General features: G+C 40.0%; 1 protein-coding gene, 1 long non-coding RNA gene and 2 other non-coding genes across 8 annotated transcripts; 3 read left to right on the top strand and 1 right to left on the bottom strand.

The window, feature by feature from the left end:
* The first annotated feature begins 352 nt into the window (after positions 1-352).
* Positions 353-508, top strand: LOC145554751 (U1 spliceosomal RNA). Its single transcript, XR_014090743.1, has one exon. It is a non-coding gene; the product is annotated as a U1 spliceosomal RNA (small nuclear RNA).
* A 2,322-nt stretch (positions 509-2,830) lies between these two features.
* LOC145554754 (U1 spliceosomal RNA) lies at positions 2,831-2,994 on the top strand. The gene has a single exon (XR_014090746.1). It is a non-coding gene; the product is annotated as a U1 spliceosomal RNA (small nuclear RNA).
* An 892-nt stretch (positions 2,995-3,886) lies between these two features.
* prdm10 (PR domain containing 10) lies at positions 3,887-19,656 on the bottom strand. 5 transcript variants are annotated; one of them, XM_008426470.3, is made up of 24 exons: positions 19,502-19,656; positions 17,319-17,451; positions 16,320-16,481; positions 16,186-16,245; positions 15,997-16,101; positions 15,021-15,189; positions 14,697-14,938; positions 13,699-13,899; positions 12,402-12,474; positions 12,201-12,318; positions 12,006-12,126; positions 10,702-10,965; positions 10,584-10,595; positions 9,062-9,406; positions 7,907-8,062; positions 7,652-7,831; positions 7,468-7,578; positions 6,719-6,919; positions 6,500-6,637; positions 6,089-6,259; positions 5,209-5,346; positions 4,964-5,138; positions 4,778-4,875; positions 3,887-4,605 (listed from the first exon to the last, which is right to left on the bottom strand). In XM_008426470.3, exons 2-24 carry the CDS (start codon positions 17,388-17,390, stop codon positions 4,423-4,425), a joined length of 3,495 nt encoding a protein of 1,164 aa, XP_008424692.2. In that variant the 5' UTR covers positions 17,391-17,451; positions 19,502-19,656; the 3' UTR covers positions 3,887-4,422. The 5 variants fall into 5 exon arrangements, with proteins under 5 accessions (XP_008424692.2, XP_008424693.2, XP_081470604.1 ...); XM_008426471.3 differs by lacking the exon at positions 19,502-19,656 and adding an exon at positions 19,440-19,486; XM_081614478.1 differs by lacking the exon at positions 19,502-19,656 and adding an exon at positions 19,229-19,252.
* Positions 13,798-16,688, top strand: LOC145554526 (uncharacterized). The gene is made up of 2 exons (XR_014090501.1): positions 13,798-13,931; positions 14,724-16,688. It is a non-coding gene; the product is annotated as an uncharacterized LOC145554526 (long non-coding RNA).
* Positions 19,657-20,004: the final 348 nt, after the last annotated feature.

Below are 20,004 nucleotides of genomic sequence, written 5' to 3'. Positions count from 1 at the left end.
TGTGGTGGATTGTGATTAATTGTGTTAAAGAAGCAATATGGAAATCCAGGAACATTTTTATATACAAAAAATATGAGATAACAGAGACGAATGTTATAAAAATAGTGGGTTCATTGGTTAAAGATTATATGTGGAAAATGAAGTTTGGGAAAAAAAGAGAAAATGATATTATGATCTGGAAAGTGCCGGAAAACTTACATAGTATTATTAATTAACTCAACTACTTTGTGTGTGTGTAATGAGTAATTTCTTGTTGTATTGTTGACCAAGAAATGATGTATGGTAGAAAGGAAAAAATTGTAATTTTTGTTACAAACTTGTTGTAATGGATTATCATATGTGAAGAATTAATAAATATCCTTTGAAAATTGAAAATTGAAATTGGTTCACCCAGGGTGAGGCTCAGCCATTGCACTTCGGCTGTGCTGACCCCTGCGAATTCCCCAAATGTGGGAATCTCGACTGCATAATTTATGGTAGTGGGGGACTGCGTTCGCGCTCTCCCCTGATTCACTGTTAATATGAAAAATTAACATTTTAAGATACACAAAGCGTGGAGTTACTTTGTGACCCCGTTGAAATGAATTGGATGGGTCTGAAATCCTCCTAATTTATCAGGTTCCTTTAACACTTCATTATTTTTTCTTTGCCAAGTTATGTATTTTTTAATGGTTTAGGGTTAGCAACAAGGCTCCAGGCCTTTTGGGATATTTTACGGTAGTGGGGCACTGCGTTCGCGTCTCCCCTGATTCACTGTTGAGGAAAATTATGTTTTTTAAGTTACAAAGCGTGGGGTTATTTTGAATTGGTCCTAAATTTTCAGGTTCCTTTTACATTTCATTAATTTTTTTTGCCAAGTTACGTATTTATTAATGGTTTAGGGTTAGCAACAAGGCTCCAGGCCTTGATGGTCTACCAAAGGAGTTTTATGCCACCTTTTGGGATGTTTTAAAAGAACCTTTGCTCCAAGTTTACAAGGAATCCTTTAAAGAAGGAATGTTACCAAGTATTATGAACCAAGGAATGTTCACATTGATACATAAAAAAGGCTCACAAAACAATTAAAAAAACTGGAGACCTTTAACTTTACTGGGAATTGACATAAAAATATTATCAAAAGTCTTATTCTTTCGTATGCAAACAGTTATTTCAAATATAATAGGGAAAGAAAAGACGTATGTTTTCCACGCTCCTTCAACCTTCCTTGGGGCGGGGGGGGGATTTATGTTTTCGTTTCCACCTGAATAATGTGTAGTTGCGCCACTGAATATAACCAAGTTAAAAGCTTAAATGAATGGTTATATGCCAGACGTGGAAAACTGGGATGCACCAAAGCCCTGATGATCAGAATTTAGGTCTCATGGCATCTCAAGGTGTCAACATTGCAGCCGGTGGGTTGAGGGAGGAAATACAGATTTATTTTGTAGCAATTCAAGAGCTACCAGCTTTTATCGCTTTGCAAAAATGTAATCAGCACAGAAACTCCAAAACACACAAAGAAGCTATATATACATATGCAACATATGCAATTTTTATTTTTTGTCATAGTACCCCCAAGAATTTAAAACTACTTTCACCCCTGGTTACACCCCACTGAAACAAAATATAGATATAAAATGTTAATTGATACTTGATAAATGATTACTGTATTGAATATTTAAAAACAACTCAACTGAATGTTTATAAACAAATACTATACTCAAAATTAAATTTGGGTATTAATAAGACAGGCCTCACAAACACAAACTTGGTTTTAAATATTCTGCTATCAATGTCTAACCTGGCTGTTGTAGTTTTGGGTTAAGAACTTCTCTATCCTGGTCTGGATGCAAAAAAAAGCACAGAAATCCCCCTTTATTGAAGCTTTTCTTTATTTTTCTTTATTTATTTTTTATTATCATCATATACAACAAACATTGTATCAGCATCAGATGTAAACAAATCTAAAGAACCTGAAGAAGCCGACCCAGGCTGCTACCATACATACAAAAGAAACGAAGGAGTAAAGCAAAAGAACAAAAAAAAAAAAACAGTTCCAGATTGTTTATCATATCATACAGTTCTGCATCTTGATGTTTGTCCATGAATTTTAGAGATGAGAAGAGGTGGCAGAGTTCCTTGTGAAAAGTGGGGACCCTTTATTGAAGCTTCACAAATCAAATAAAGGTTTTCCTCTTCTGGTCAGCAGGTGGCAGCAACATAAAGGAAATCTGAAAAATAAGGAACAGGAAGTGGTTGTCCTGTGAGTTTTAAAAATATGTTTTAAAAATGTTTTTTTTTATTCTTTATTCTGGCTTTATGGTGCTCATTAAACGTTCAAATTAAATGTTCCACATATTTTAAATCCACATGACCTTTGATGGGTTGTTTATGCTTCAGAAAAGAGTTAAAAAAGAAATAAACTGTTAGCTTTTTAGCTATGGTCATGCGCTGTTGCATTGTGGGTAATCAAACAGAATTTTAATAATTAGATTTAATCATTTTCTGGTATGTACTATGTTTATTAAATAGTTGCTCGTAATAGGCGGATGGTTATTTGATTCATAATGTCCCTGTTTGATTACTAGGGCTTTACTAGAAGTTAAAATCGGTAAAAATGTGTCAGTTGTTTGCTAGCGTTAGCTAGGCTAACACAGCATTGCATTGTGGGTAATCAAACGTTATTTTAAACATTATATTTAACATTGTATTTAACCAAGTTCTCCCAGAATGTTTTAGCTCGTGTAATACTGGTCTCCTGGCTTTTATCTCTTAGCTAACAATGTGTCGGCACCGTGAGTCATGTGGGTATGTCTGCGAAAGACATCGCAGCGAGAGAGAAGAGCAACTCATACTTACCTGGCAGGGGAGATACCATGATCATGAAGGTGGTTCACCCAGGGTGAGGCTCAGCCATTGCACTTCGGCTGTGCTGACCCCTGCGAATTCCCCAAATGTGGGAATCTCGACTGCATAATTTATGGTAGTGGGGGACTGCGTTCGCGCTCTCCCCTGATTCACTGTTGAAGAAAATGTTTTGTAATTCACACAAAGTGTGGAGATACTCTATGGCCCCGTTGAAATGAATTGGGTGGGTCTGAATTCGTCCTTAATTATCAGGTTATTTTTTACTTTGCCAAGTTACGTATTTATTAATGGTTTTTATTATTTACAATCACTTTAATTTTCTTCTGTAATATTTTCTTTTCCTGTTCAACTGAATCTATCAAGAATATCTGACGAATTTCTTTTGAGTGTTTTTTAGTTTACATTTCACTGATATTTACTGATATTTACGGAGTCATGCTGCCATTAACGTTTAAAATTAGAATTACACTGTGAATGAGATTCCCATTCACAAAATGCCGTTAAATTATGATTTAAGCTCTTTTTAGGTGCTGCAGCCCGGTCTAAATAACTGAAACCTGACATAGAAAATGTGTTTAATGTAATAATAAAAAAATAAACATAAAAGATTTTTTTGTTTAAGTCATTAAAATAAATAGGAGGAATTACGCATTTGTATTGGAGGAGGAATGACAAAAAGGCAACATGTGATTACAAAATTAGACAGTATTATGTATTTTCCAGGCACATAGAACCATTTTAACTCAAATGCCATAAATATCAAACATATCTCACTAAGAAATTTGACTAGCAATTGGGTCTCTGTCTCTTTAAGAAGCTCCTACTCTACGTAAAGAGACTCCGCCTTCAGGAAGTCATCACATGAGTTCTTGATTATACCTTGATTATATTAAAAATGCCCTGTGTCTGGAAAATACATAATAAAGCCCATTTAATCAACATTAAGCAATTAAATGTACATTTCCATAACCTTTAACCTAAATCAGCCAGACTAAAAGATTGAAACGGAACGATTTTGAAGAGCAACGCATGAGCCGTGTTTGTTTTTCCAACATTTTATTATAAAAAACTGATGACAAAGACAACAGAATCCGATAGTAAAATATCTCAAACGATCCAGCTGGCAAATAAAAACCGTCAGGAGAGGAAACTGATGGGAGAAAATCCACAAAAATCAACAACACTGTGCGGTAACATCCAACAGACGACACGTCCCTGCATGATTGTAACATCTCTAACCGGGTTTTCACGTCATTCACAAATAAAATCCTAATATTTATGTAACATAAACCTGGATTAAAACAGAGGTTCACTTCATTTGTTTTTATTTTTTTTTAAATCCAGAAAGTACAACTCAGTTTCATTTTCCAGTGCATGATGTCAGAAGTAGTGTATTTTCCCCCGTCGTCGTCGGTGTTTTCAGTCGTAAATGGAAACTTTGTTTGAATTTCCTGATAAAGTTCTGGCAGCAGCTCATTAACATTCAGACACATAAAACTGTGCTGGGAGCGTTTCGCTTCCTTTAAACGTCCAACGCCGTGACTCTTCAGTTAGACCAGCGGAAACGCCCAGAGGTCACGGCTTGGTGATGTGGACTTCACCGGTGCCGCTGCCGTTGGTCGTCGTGGTGATGATGTATTGCGTGGCGGCCTGCTGGGTGGCAGGCGGCGGATCCAGCTGGTCGGTCTGGGTGGCGCTCTGAGGAGCCGCCTGCTTCGTCTCCAGGTCAGCCTGACCATCAGAGATGACGAAGTGCGCCTGAGAGACAAGTAAAAAAAAATTCAGCTCCATAAATTAAGTTTTATTATAAATTACAAATAAAGCTGCCACCATGTGGAAAGACACATGCGGTCGTCAAGGAAACGATAGTTTAGTCAGTTTGTGGTAGGATGTGTGCGTTCTGGTAGATTCGGTTTGATTGGGGACTCACCGTCTTCACCTGGCTGCTGCTGACCCCAGACGCGGGCGTGCCGGGCTCCGCGATCACGTACTGCGCGTGAGGTAGCGCCATCATCTGGATCTCAGACGCTGGAACAGTTTGGGGTTGACTTTTTATTCTTATGGATCCAAAGAGAAGAAGGAGAAGAAGAAGAGCTGTGCATTTAGAGTCACTCACAGTAGCCTCTGTAGTTCCAGTTTCCGGGGATGTAGGCGTGCTGCACCGCCCCCTGCTGCTGGGAGGTGGCGGTCTGCAGGGCGTGACCTTGAGCCAGAGTGACGGGGGTCAGCTGGGCGGGGCTCAGCTCCTGATTGGGCTGCTGGGAGGCGGGGCTTAGAGGCTGACTGCTTCCCTGGAGGGACGCTCAACATAAACCAACGGATACGTATAATCGTGCTGCAGGATGAGTTCTAGTTATTTACCTGCGTGGCGGCTTGAGCGGCGCCGGAGGACTCCGACACCTGGATGTGTTGCACCTGGATGGAGTGCTGGCTGTAGCCGTGGGGGTCGTGCAGCTGGCTCACATCGACTGTCTGGGCCTGGGAGTGAGGCGAGGAGGCCTGCAGACGCAGAGAAGCACAACTCCATCATCAATCTCATCAAACGTACCACATTTTGGGGATTCAAAGGTGGCATGTTACGCTTCCTTAGACGGCTTAAGACGGGTACAAAACATGTTCATTACATTTTTAGCATGAAATTATTCTTAGTTAATGAGATTCTAGTCTGCTTTGTTCTGCCTATTTGAACTCCTTTGAGATAAGAACACGTCTTTTCTGCTGGAGTTCAGTTTGGGTTGCTAGGTAACGGGCTGAATTCCGCGGAGGTTGCTAGGTAACGGGCAGTGCCTGCTCATTTGTGACGCTACGTTCTGGAGGTTTTTGAAAAGGCTCATTTTTCAGACCCCAAAAAACATGAACTTATTGCCATAAACAGCCAGATGTTTGTCTTTTTCTGTTTGTTTTTTGAAGCAATAAACAAACAAACAAACAAACAAACAAACAGCTTGTTTTTAGAAGCAGTTGAAACCCAAAAGATGTACTAAAATGTGACTTTTTCATAATATGTTCCCGTTAGTGAAACAACAGGAAAAATACTGAAAATTAAACAAAAATTCTCACAGCTCAGAAATAATATTCTGATGTACAACTAATAAAAGGGATGATTGATATAAAAGCCACTTTTTGAAAATATTTTCTGTCATTTGAAAATATTTTTTTTATAAAGTCAGAAACAGTATCTGGTATAATAAAAAAAATGTATTTTTGTTTTTATTTATGGCCTGGCTGGTTGTCTTCTTACCGGCGCGACCTGGACGACCTGCAGCTGGATGTGCTGCGGCTGCGCCAGGCCGCCGCCCGCCTGGGACACTGGGATGTACTGGATCCGCTGGTAGTCTCCCTGGGAGGTCCGGTAGTCTGTGGTCAGCGTCTGGGAGAGCTCCGTCATGGCCTGGGTCAGCAGGTCGGTGGTCTGACGCAAAGAAGCAAAACATTTGACCCAAGAATCCAGGAAAGAAATCAGAGTGAAGAGAAACGTTTTGATTTTCTGTCATTTATACTGAAAGATCCAGTCAGTTAGTTCAACAGTGAATGAATGAATCTGTTCATTCATCCATCCATCCATCTGTCTGAGTGTTCATCTCCTCTGGATGAATGGTAAACGTTTATTCTCTGCGTTCAGCGAGTCTTTCTGAGGAGTGTTCCTTCTCACCACCACAGCCTCTGCCGTTGCACCGTCAGCGGTGATGACTGCCGGAGCGACCACCGCCGTGGTCAGAGGAGAGTGGATGGTGTTGGCCAGCTGGGCGAACTCCGGATGCTTCTTCCTGATGTGCTGCACCATCTTAGTCTGGAAAAAAATAAATAAAGTTGTTTTGTTAGAATCCCTGCTTCTCGGTGAGGAGACGACCTGGCTGATGAACCCGCTCACCTTGCTGCTGTACTGCTTGGCGCAGTGCGGGCAGCAGACCGGCGCGGTTGCTATGGTTCCGGTTAGCTGGGTGTGGGTGCTCAGCATCGGGTCCGGCTCCCCGGGAGCGGCCGGGCGCAGCTTCCGGATGCTGGGCGGTAACTCCGCCCCCGGGTGGTTCTTCAGGATGTGAGCTTTCCTTTTACTGGCGCTCTTATACACCTGCAGAGAAAAAAACCGTCAATAAACGGCAGGATGGAAGGAGAGACAGGAAGCTCAGGTAGTGGCAGCTGGTGGTGGCAGCCGGTGGTGGCAGCTGCCACTGGAGCTGCCACTGCTTTTACAAAACATTGGAGTTTTTGTGCCCGTTTTAAATGCATGCATGCGTGTACGTTTGCAAATATATTCTTGTTTTTATATTTTATTGATTTGATCAAAACAAACATATTTATATTTAGTTAGTGGCGGCTGCCACCAAAGCCACTGAACCTGCCACTTTCCACCAGGTACATTCAGTCAAAGTAGAACTAGTCTTACCAGGTTTAATAACTAAGAACATCAGCATCTCAAAAGTAATGACTTGCAAACAGGCAATATAACCGACACTGACATCAGCATCCCTCAAACAGTGGCAGCTTCCGGCAGCTGCCACCAGTCATTTCCTTTCATTAGAAAATTTATTATAATTTTTTACCCTTTACCCACACCAGGGTTTTTTTTCCACCATAACTACACTGGCTCTGTGTTGTGTTTGTTATAAAACACCAAACCTTATCGCAGTATTGGCAGAAGTAATCCCTGTTGGGTTTGATGATCGGTAACGTCAGCTCCGGCACGTCGTCGATCCTCATCTCCGGATGCCGTTTGGACAGATGATTGACCTGCAGACAGGAAACCAGAGCTGAGCGCGGCGCCGACTCCCGGTTCGCTTCGCCGCCGAGAGCCGCCGCTCACCAGCATCCCTCTGCGTCGGAATCCCATCATGCACAGCCTGCATTTGAACACGAAGCTTTCCAGGTCGGTGGAGGGGACCTTGGTTTTGTGGGCTTTGGAGCGGTGGGTCCGGTCGGACTTCTTGGCCTCTCTGTCCGGATTGTGCATGCGCTGCATGTGTTCCCGCAGCTTATCCTTCCTCTGGTGGGAGAAGCATTAGTGAGTAACAGTTTGGTTTCAGGCAGCAGAGCTCGCTGCCAGCCTTCGGCGGCGCACCTTGAACTGCTTGCCGCAGGTTGAGCACAGGAAGTCCTTGCGGTCGGAGTGGCGCAGCATGTGGAGCCGCAGCTTGTCCGGCCGGCAGAAGGCCTTATCGCAGTCTGGACACTGGAAGATCTTCTCCGAGTGGAAGCAGCGGATGTGCTTCTTCACCTACGGAAGAGCACAAGGCCCAAAACTCAGGAGAATGAGAAAATCTAAGGAACGATTATTTTAGTAGACGATTAATCGATAAAGACAAGTGGTCAGTTCTTTAGGCTTCTCATCGAAGCACTTAAGCTAATTTCATACAGAAATGCATGAAAAATACAAATAAAATCAACCCTAACACACAGAAACAGCTTCTCTTTAGCGTATGGTTGACATGTAGAATTGAACCTTCATTGGTCTTGATTTTATCTGTTTGAATTGTGTTTTAATCCGTTATTTATTACTGATGTTCAGCTCTTTGTTTCAGCTGCGGCGCTTTAATGTTCATGATGATGCAGGCAAAAAATAATACATCAATATGTGAAAAGCTCAGCTTTGTCTGTTTGACTTGTCAAATAATGACCAATTTATCAGTTGATTAATCACTAACTGGAGTATATAGTCTGAAAAAAGGCTATTTGCTTTAAAAAAACATTTAGATTCAGGTATTTCTAATGTTTTTTAAAAATGCTTAAGTAGTTAAATAAAAAGTCAGCGGAACTTAATATTTTTTATTTGATTAATCGTCGGACAATTAATCGATTACTAAGATAATTGTTTGTTGCAGCTCTGTACATTTTGTAAAGTTTTGTCTAATATCTGATCTGAGTGTGTTGCTCTTTCAGCAAATTGCCTTTTTTTAAGTCTCTACAAACCAGCTAATGATTAATCGATCAATAAATTAGACGATATTTCAATAATTGATTCATCACTATTAATCATGTTAGGCCTACATGCATTAGCATCACTCTGACCCTTTTCATTCAAAGAGCCACTTTTAACCCTGCTGCTGCAAAATAAAACTCGCTCCAAGCCACAAAAAATGATTTTCTAAAGATGTGAAGCATAAAACGTTTCATCATAAAACAAATTAAGCAAAAATCTTAGATAATCACAAGCCATAATCCAGAGTCACAAGCATTTCCTCTGTGGGTTTCTAAGAGCTGCAGGCTGCAGACCGACCTGGATGAAGTCCGTGAAGCTCTTCTTGCAGGACGGGCAGCTGAAGCAGCCGTCCACGGCGTGGACGTCCACGTGGTCCTTCAGCAGCTCCAGCCTCTCGAACGTCTCCGGACACAGGAGGCAGGAGTAGGAGCGGCTCTCCGCGTGCGCCAGCAGGTGGTCCTCCAGCGCCGCGTCGCTCACGAAGCTCTTCCCGCAGCAGTGGCAGGAGAAGGCGTAGGCGTCGCGGCCGTGGACCCGCAGGTGGAGCTCCAGCTTGTCTTTGTCCCGGAAGGCCTTGCCGCACAGCGTGCATTTGAACGGCCGGAAGCTCTTCCTGATGAAGAGGTGCTGCAGCGCGGCATTCTGGGACGCAGAGAGCAGCAGGAGGTTAGCCGCAGCAAAACTTGCAGACCTGAGGGAAGTCGACCCCCCGACATTCTTTAAACCAAACCAAACCGGCAGCAACATTTTGTTGTTTTTGCCGCCATAATTTTAAAGGTTTGATAACAATTTTCAGAGGTCATGAAAGGTCAACCAGCCCCGGCCGTTTCCTAAAGATCAAATAAAACTGGTGCTACGTTTGTGCTGATAAAACTTTCATTTGGAAATGTTACAGCACCACCATGCTACCCAAATCTAACAAAATTGGTGCAACAAAATGTTTTATTTGTGCCGCAATGATTTTAAATAAAAATCTGTATTCATGTCTTCAAAATTATGAAGGAAAAAAAAAAACCTTTTTTCCAGCATAATCTATCAAACTATTACAAACCTGGGACAGATTATTAGGGCAACAATAAGAAAATACAAAGATTTAAATATAAGAATAAAGTCATAATTTTGTTGTTTTGTTCTCACAATTTTATGACTTTGTTCTGTTAAAATTCTGACTTTATTCTCGTATCATTTCAAAATAATCATAATCACTCTGTTCTTGTAGTAATTTTCTTCTCCATCATACAAACAAAGCACAGTGCAGCGAAATCAACCAGCCATTTTAAAGGTTGGTTGACCTTTCACCTTTGTAAATCCTAAAAACAAAAGCAGAACAAACAACTCAGAAAATGTGAGATCAATCTAAAATTTTCTAAGAAAAAACTTTGAAATTTCAGACTTTGAAAAGTCAAACATTTTTGACTTTTGAAATTCAGAAAATTTTCTCTTTTTTTTCTAGAAAATTTCTGACAATCTAAAAATATAAAAAAAATTTTTATTGAATTTATAAATATTGAATTTATTGCAAATTTTCAACTTAAAGAGTTCAGAAATTCCCTTGTTTGTCAAGATTCATCTGAACTTTCTACAAGTGGTGGGAGCAGGTTGACCTTTCATGACCTCTGCAAACATTCATCAACACCTCCTGAAGGTTTTTTGCTGCCATCAGTTTTGTTTGACTTGAAGAACGTGTGGCCAAATTCACTCCGGTAACCTGCAGCGAGTTTTTTGTTTCAGCTTAAAGACAAAACAAGAAGCAGAGGATGTGCGCCGTCCCGGTTGTCCTACATAAAGTAAATGTTTGTTTCTCCCGGGTTTCGCCTACCTGCTCGTCCGCCTGACAGGGAGGCACACATTGAGGAAGAAGAGACAAAGCGTTGTCAAGCGAAAAGCGGCACCAGAAAGCGAGACTCTTCATCGGGAGCAGAGTCTCAGAGTCTCACCCGGATCTTCTTGGCGCGGTGGAGGTCCTGGGAGGTCAGGTGCGGTTCTGGCTGCCCGCTCTGCGCCGGGTCCTCCTTCACGGGAGCGGCCAGGTCGGGGCGGGGCGGCGTGGCGTCGGCCTGCAGCAGCGGCTCCTCGGCGGGGGGGTCCGGCGGGCCCTCGTCCTCGGTTTGGGCCTCGGCCTCCGGCTCCGTGTCGACCTCCTTCAGCCCGTTCTGAGCGCCGTCCTCCTCCAGCGGCTTCTCCGCCAGATCCAGCATCTCCTGGTGGGAACATCGTCACGGCGACGGACGTTTATGCACAAATAAATCCACCTTTCATCTCTAATATCTTTATGCTTTTTAAAATATATTTATTATTGTTGGTTCAAAGTTGTTACCATCACCATCATTTATGTCAGTCCTACTGGTCAAACAACAACAACAACAATAATAATAATAATCTGAATTATTTTTTTAAAATAATTTGTTTTTAATTTTCTACTCATTTTTTAACTTAATATTATTTTTAGTATTATATTTTTAAAATAATTTCTTTTTAGTATTTTTGTTCTAATATTTATAATTTTCAAATTATTTTTTTATTTTTATATTATTTTTTGTCTTAAATATTGTTAGTTTTTATAATTCATTTTTATTATTTTTAGTTTAATATCTTAAATTTTCTCACTATTTTTATACATTATTATTTGTCATTTTGTAGTATTTCCATTTTTTTTATATTTTACTCAGCTTTTTAAAGTTTCATTTTACTTTATTTGTTTTATTTTTGAATGTTTCATATATTCTTAAATTTGTTAACTTTACATACTTTTGTGCTTAAAACCTCAGTTTTGGTTCGTCTTTTCCTGTGAGCCATAATCATTAAAAATGCAAAATATATTAGCTCAAATATTTTACTCTAGGTGAAATTAATCTCTATTAAATGAATGTTTTACTTTCTGATGACTGGAGAGAAACTTTGCACTTTTTTTAGAATAATCTAAATTTTAAAATAGAAAAAAACAAACTAAAAACGTGATTAATTTGTTTTTATTTACATTTTTTAACTGTAAAAATTGCACCAAAACTTATTCCTGTTCTTCTCAAGACTAAATGGAAACATCTTCATCTCTGATGGCTTCCTGATTTCGCTGAGCAGCTTCATGCATCTTTAACCTGTGAGATTAGAAGGCCTCTTGGCCATCACCCTAATCTTTACCTCCCTCAGCTGATTCTCCGTCTGTCAAAATGTTTGTCATCCTTCACTTTTCTTGTTTTTTTTTCTGTTTTTTCTCACTATAAAGGTGGAACAGTCCCCTTACTGCAGTCTTGTCTCCGTTGGTGTCTGCAGCTGGATCCACATGGATAAATTTCGGCGGCCGTCCCGGCCGTCTCCCCGTCCCAAACCGCTTCCTGCCTCTTCCTCTGCCGCGGCCTCTGGATCTGAAACCGGAGATGAGTAGACGTCACTAATTAAGAAAGATAAATGAAGCATGATGAGAAGGAAAAGTTTCCACCTCGAAGCGGAGCTGAGCTTGTCGTCGTGCATGTTGAGGTGCTGCTGCAGCTGCTCGGAGCTCACGAAGCGCCGGTTGCACTCGTAGCACGGCCAGTTCCACTCCTGCTCCTGGAGCGCTGGGCGAACGAGGCGAGGCGGAGGTCAGGAGGTCAGGAAGCCGCCGCCGCCGCGTCAGAAACCAGACGGAAGAAAAACTCACCTTTACGCTCCTCGTCCGTAACATCGTGGATCTTCTGGTTCACAAAGTCTGCGTACGAGGCGGCGTACCAAACCTGCAGAAAAAACACTGGTTTTTTTTAATCACAGCCCTTAATAACATTTTTACTGTTTTGGCTCATTGCATCATTCATTCTGCAAAGACACAAAATCTTACCAACCATTTTTGTCTAGATTCCTGTGAAAATATCTCAACACAGTTGAAACAAAACAAAACTTTTTAAATACATTTATGTTTTTTTTTTCTTTCATTCACACCATGAGAGAAATGTCCTGCTGTAAGTCAAAACAAGTTCGGCTGGAAAATGTAGCATTTTACTGCGATATTTTGTGACACAATAATGATAATGATGAAAAATTAAATAGATTTTTTACTTCTGTTTAGGTAAATGTTTCTCTGTGACTGCATGGCGCAGCATCTGCAGCGCCAAAAAACACAAACACTGCAAAAACACAAAATGTTACCAAGCATTTTTTGTCAAGTTTCTTGTGCAAATATTTTATTACATTTGAAATAAGACAAAACTAACTCCTAAGTAACATTACAGCAAGAACTACGAGCTTTTTAAAGTCAATAATTAATCAATATGAATTAAAAAGTACTAGTTATATTAGCAAATTATTTCACTTGAAACATTTTTCAATAGTATAAATAAAATAATCTGCCAGTGGAAGTAGAACTTTCTAAATCAATACTAAGATATGATTAACTTAAAATAAGTTTCTATTTTAATAGAAAAGCTACCTATAAGTTAGTTTTATCTAATTGAAATATCCTAAAATATTTACCAGAAACTAGTCGGAAAATATTTGTAATATTTTGTGTTTTTGCAACACAACATAGTAAATGGGAATGTTCTGGATAAAACATTCCCATTTACTCATTTACGGATATTTATTAATTCTCTCCAGGAACAAATAGTGGAGGAAAAAGCAAATCTAACATTTCTGATCACTTTTGTTTTTTATTGACCGTCAGGATCTGAAATTTATCAGGACATTAATAAATCAAAATTCTAACCATAATAAGAAATCTTTCATGATAAATGATAAACAGAACAATAAATTCCCACCGTTAGGAATGAGTACGTTTTTTAAATCAATACCAAGAATTCAAGAATTATTGACTTAAAATAAGCTCTTATATTTTGCATAAAAGTTATTTGTAAATTAGTTTAGTCTTTTTTCAAGTGCACCAAGATACTTGCACTAAAAACTACATAAAAAATATTAGTAAGACTTTGTGATTTTTTCTTTCTTCGTACCCAGCGCTCACCGACCTTCAGCTCCTGCTTGGGCTGGATGTGTTTGATGGTGGAGTAAAAGATGTCGGCGCCGTACTGGTAGGCCACCAGGTTCTGCTCCAGGTGGTTCTGCGCCGGCCTCACAAACATCATCCAGTTGCAGCTTTCCTCGTCCGAGAGATCTAACCAGACGTCGCTTGGCTTCTCTCCTTCCTTCTCTTCATCCAGCATGCACAGCTGACGGAGAAACAAGGCATCAGACACACATGGTGAGAAACGATTAATCAAATCAACCACGATTAATCGATTACTGAAATCAACTAATTTAGTAATCGATTAAACGGGGGGACAGAAAAAAACGCCACGAAGAGCAGGAATTAAAACCAAAACTGTACAAAAATACAAATGTTTTGCATAAAAAAGAAACTTCTGCTTGCAAATATGTGCTACCCAAAACTTATCAAGTAGCATTTTTAGCTTCAACTGGTTCAAATTCTGTAAAAAATAAAAAATCATCCCACTTATTAATCAAAGGATAATCAACAGATCAGCCCTACTCTGTAATGTTAACTCAAGCAGAAAGAGCTCAGCTTTTCACGTGTTGAAGTATTTTTAACTGCAGATGCATCCCTACAAAGCATAAACGTTCACTAAAGAAATGCTGTGTTATTGAATTTGAGGCAATAAATTGTTTATTTTCTTATTAAAAATGAATTAAAGGATGTGCTTATTTGCATCTTTTTTATGTATTTCTAGTATATCAAAAAAGCTTAAGTGGTTAAATGAAAAGTATGCAGAATGTGGCAATTTTTTATTCTGATTAATCGTCAGAGTAATCGATTAATCGTCAGAGTAATCTATTTCTAACATAATCGTTAGTGGTGGCCTTCAACAGTACCCGGTCTCTGCTGTATTTCAGGACTTTTGGAGACTTCTTTTACTATCCTGCGGTGCAGTCAGGGGGAATTAGCTTGAACTCACAGCAGTAGTCGGTTGTTCGCGCTCATAAATGAACTGAACCTCGTCTGACTTACTTTTAATTTAAAGTTGTGGTCTTGCAGCTCACTCTGGGAAATCAGCGGTGCCTCCACAGGGCCAAACTGGGTTCGCTTGGGGATGCGCCTCTTGGAGAAGACTCCTCCCAGGAAGCGGTCGATGTACAGGATCTGAGGCAGGCTGGCCCTGGCTTTGGACAACACGGGCCGGTTGGGGATGGGATGCAGGGGGCCGTGCAGCGGACAGTCTGAAGGGTTGGAGCTGTTGCACTCCTCGCACCCTGAGGCGGATGCAAACAATGGAAATGAATCAAACTAGATGTTTTTGTTCCAGATGTGGCGGTGGTGCAGAGCTCCGCTCACAGAGGGCGTGAGGGTCGAACAGCGGAGGGTGGCGCAGCTCCCAGTCGTCCATCTCCGAGTCTTCGTCGTCGACTTCGTCTGAGTCGTCTGTGGAGTCGGTGGCTCCAAGCGGGCTGCTGGGTGCCTCAGCGATGTCGGCCATGTCTGTCAGGGAGTTGGACAGATGCTCCTACGAGAGACAATCAACAGTCAGCTGCAATTAAATGTTTGTCTTAATGAGATATTAAGTGGAACATCTGACGAAGACGATTGGACACAGGATAAGATGTGCGTCGTACATGACAACATGACAGAAACAACCTAAACTCCTGCAGATTTATTACATTAAACTCCGTCAGAATGCATTTTGATTTTATTCGCTGAGCTCAACGTTTTCACAGAAGAAAGTGTCGAGGACTGAAACAATTAATAGGATTAACCAATTATTGAAACTATAGCTGTAACTAAAACATAGATATATTTTGCATTTGAGGAATAGAAAACTTTAAGGAATAAAAAAACCTGGTGCAATAAAAAAATATCTATTAGCACCTTTAGTTATTCAGTTATTAATTGGCAATCCAATAAATAATCAATACATCATGTTAAATGAAGGAGAAAGAGCTGAGTTTTTCTTATGTCGATGTTAGGAATATTTTTTTAGCTGCAGATGCATCCTTTGCTACAAATGGTCAACCGTTCACTGTAGGGATAGAGTTATTGCATCTTCGGCACTAAAATGTTTATTTTCTTATTTATAAAGTAATTAGATTACTCGTTTATTTGCATTCTTATGTATTTCAAATACTGTAAAAAACGCTTGAGTGGTTAAGTGAAAAATCTGAAGAACGTAGCAATTTTTATTCTGATTAATCGCCAGCATGATCGATTACTCCTCAGAATAATCGATTAATCATCAGAGTAATCGATTAATCATCAGAGTAATTGACAGAATAGCCAAAACGTTCATTAGCTGCAGTCCTGAATGCCTGCTCACCTGGGAAACTGGCTCCAGGATGGCTTGTGGAGCATCTGCCACGTTACTGAGAACATGCAGATTGGCAGCATTCACATTCTGTCCACCAGGCAGGAGAACAGTCACCTGTAGGTGAGGGAAAAAAACCTGTTTGTGAAAGAAGCAACTCTCAGCGAGTCAGAGGAACATGGAACAGCAAGGCAGCCATACCTGCTGGGTCGTGCCATCCTGCTGGATGTAAGCCACTTGAGGCTGATCAGAAAACACCGTCTGAGGAACGAGTGAAAGTGTCTCAGTTCTGGGCTTGTTTTAGTCTTTAGTAGATAAAAGAGCTCCATGTTTACCTGGGTGCCGTCTGCAGGATGAATGTAGACCAGCGTGTGCTCTGCAGACTCCACAGAGGTGAAGGAGTTCCCCTCCGCTGTGTAGACCACCTGCTGCTCCGCCCGGTCCGACTGATCGCCACTGTACACAATCTGGGTCACGGCGCTGCCTTCAAAATGCACCTGCAGCACAAAGCTCCAACTTTTAGATGAGAAAATTATCTCCCTGTTTCCTGAAACTTCACTGCAAGCAATCGAAGTAAAAATCACAAAATAATTTATTGTTTTTATCTGCTAAGCATTAAACTAAATTCACATGAATTTACTGAGATTCTTGTAGAAAATCTCAGACGTTTGTTCTGATAAAATAAAGGCGGACTGCTTCTGGGCTTTCTGGGTCGTTGTTTTCTAATTTAGCTATTAGTTGATTCACAACAACAAATAAAAGAACTTAGTTTTTTTTCTCAATTATTTGAGAAAAAATACTCAAGACATTTTCTTTTTTTTTTTTTTGAAATTCATTGGCGAAAATGTACTCCCATCTACAACGATTCTAATACATCATTGTAGGTCGGTTTGTGGTCAGAGGACCAGACAAAACTATTGCAAGGGCCGCACTTTGGACATCCCTGAACAACACCGACAGCTTTAGCTACAGACCAAAGTATTTTCACATGGAAGAATGGCCTAGTCAAACCACCTCCATCTGTAATCGCACCAAAAGGTGGTTTTACAAATTCAGAGTGGCTGAACACAGTGGCACACCACACTTTTCAGTTTTTTGTTCACACAACAGCAATCACCAAAGTCACAACTATTTTCTTTCCACTCTATCGTTGTGCAAAACTTTCTGCTGGCTCAACAAAAACCCACAAAAAATGGCGTTTGTTATTGTAATACGATAATATTTAGAAACATTTAAGCAGTAAATTAACGTTTTTATTTTCTGTCACTGTGAGTGAAAGTGACTGAATGTCACTGCGGCTGGACCAGCAGCTCAGGAACAGGTTTACTTCATACCTGTGTTGAATTGTTGGAGTCGTCGTTGACGGCCTGGCTCCACACGGCCGACGGTTCCTGTTTGGTTTCCATGGCTACGGAGCACCAGGCCCTTCAGCAGCCGCCGCGCTCCTCTCCTGACAGCGTGGGATGCCTACAGTACAAAATAAATATATATACATACACACCAGTTATTCTAAAGACGATACTATCACAAAACTTAACTGATTTTAGATCATATTATTTCACATTCCCAGACTTACTTTGTCAAAGAGAACTCATAGAAAACGCAGTTGTTTAAAAGATTCCTCTGCCAAGTTATTAATTTTACTATTAATATGTAAACTACCTAAAAATATAGCTGGGTAATTAAGTAAGGATTGCTAAAGGAAGATTTAAATTTAGCTTTTTTTGCAGATTTTTTTATTCAAAACTGCCACTTGAAAAGTTCTGGCAGAGCAAATTTGCAGACAAAAAAGTTTTTTTCCCCCATTTTAAATGCAAAATGTATATATTTTTGTACAGCAATTACTGCTTTAAGGGTGCTGTTCAAGTGACCTTTTAATTTCTGTATATTCTAGTTAATCCATTACTAAATTAGTAGACGATTCATCATTTCATCACGACTATTCATTTCAACCCTACATAAATTAGATGAACATTTTATTTTGACAGGTTTCTTGTAAAACTACAACTAATCATAAAGCAAAATTTAGAATCAGATATTGATAAACTGACTACAAATAAAAACATATTTTCACATGATATTATTTCTGACTGGAAAAAACATAAATAAATCTAGTCAGGCCCTGAGTGGAAAAGTAATTGTTAAATCCTGAATTAAATGTAATTAACCACATATTTGGAGAGTCGAGAAGCTAAAAACAAAGCAAGTTACTGTGTGAGCTGTTCAACCAAGAAATCACTTTAACAGAACCTGCCAGACATCATAAAGTAGACCAAAATAACTAAAAAACACATGTATGAGAGGAGTTTTTACAAGAAAATCCTGAAAAGTTTTAACTGTATTGAGGTTATGATTCAGTACAGTAATATAAAATATATTCAAAGTGAATATGTGATGGTTCTGGAGGGGGTCTAGTCAAAGTCTAGTGTTAGATTATGCGAAATGAGCTAAATCAGGCAGTTTATGCTTAAAAACCTTTAAATGTGACAGAATTAAAATATTTCTGTGACGACTGGGAGGAAATCTGGACAAACATTTGATGAGGTTTAGGGCTTGATTGGAGTTTGGTCTAAAATATTTAAGCATGCCAGAGGAAATCAGTGAGGGGCCAATCATTTTTTCCATAGAAAGCTCTGGAATGCAATCATCTTTATTCTGTTTTGTTTTTTTTCTGTTTTAGCGCGGATGTGGGACAACATACTACATATGCATTTATTAAAAACATATGTAATGTGATGCTACTGATAATTAGTGACATTCAGCCACAGTTTTGATCCAATGGCAGGCCGGGATTGCCAAAATAAAGCGGCGTGTAGCTGCGTGAACAGAGCCGCCACATGAGCCTCTCTGCGGGGGAACGTTCCACAGAAAAAGACCGGTGATCCGCAGGCCGCTCCGGGTGAAGGAATTTAAAAACACAGCCGCAAATTCAAACGGAAAACACCAATTCTCTCCTCTCATTCATAAACCCACTTGGTATAATCAATAAAATGTTCATTTCCCCCCTATTTTAACCCCGCAGGTTGCCGGTCCCAACCGGACCATACCACAGAAAGCAGCGCTGTGGAAACACGGGCAGTTACTGCGCCGCAAAGCCAGCAATACGGCCGTGTAGCCCCGCACGGAGGCCGGGCAGTCCGCCTAACTCCACTTATCACACCGCGGAAAACTCCACTCATCATCCGCTTTGAGGCAAACGGGTTTTTTTAAACCGTTAAGGACCGAAATATTTGGCTAAACCCACCCGTCCCCCATTTCTAGTTGAGCCCAGCCCTTCGAGTCTGCCGTGAAACAAGGAAGAACGGGCTCCATTTTGGGTGGGACTAACAACAACAGCTACATCCAAAGAGACCTACGCAAAATAAATATATTATCAGCCGGAGGATATCCGCAAAAAGAAATCGAGATTTTAATTTGCGACACTATAAACACCTCTGTACAGTCGAGCTACAGACCTGATCGCTGTTTAATCCCATGAATTCTTACATTTTGTCGAAAACGCACAAGTTGTTCTTACCTCAGAATGGTAGCTGCAGAGATGGCTGCATTGCATATATTAACATAATCTACCTAGCAACACGCCAGAGCGCGGTATCTGATTGGTAACTGTAAACTTTGGCGCAAAGGCACTATAGACCGGTTTTAAATCAATATTTGACCAGTCATGCCGATATTTTCATTACTCTAAGTGTTTTTGCTTTCGCTCTAAAGCTGCCGTCTACCTCTCTTAAAACTGGGTGACATAATTTTTAAATTTCAGCCCCCCCACATTCACAGCCAATCAGAAAATTTAAACCCTGACGTTGTCCAATCACATTTTACGTTACTCTGAGTAAGATTTTGAGTAAGATTTTTACTTTCTCCAATGCAAAAATCCATCTGATTTTAATTTATATATTATATTATATTATATTATATTATATTATATTATATTATATTATATTATATTATATTATATTATATTATATATTTTTATGTGACATATTTGTAAAAAGATTCCTTTCACATTAATGGTACAAA

Source organism: Poecilia reticulata, chromosome 13 (genome assembly GCF_904066995.2).
Source record: "Poecilia reticulata chromosome 13, P_reticulata-male-v2, whole genome shotgun sequence".
Classification (NCBI taxonomy): Eukaryota; Metazoa; Chordata; class Actinopteri; order Cyprinodontiformes; family Poeciliidae; genus Poecilia; species Poecilia reticulata.
The sequence above is the reverse complement of the archived record's forward strand: the minus strand, read 5'-3'. Positions and strand labels throughout refer to the sequence as shown.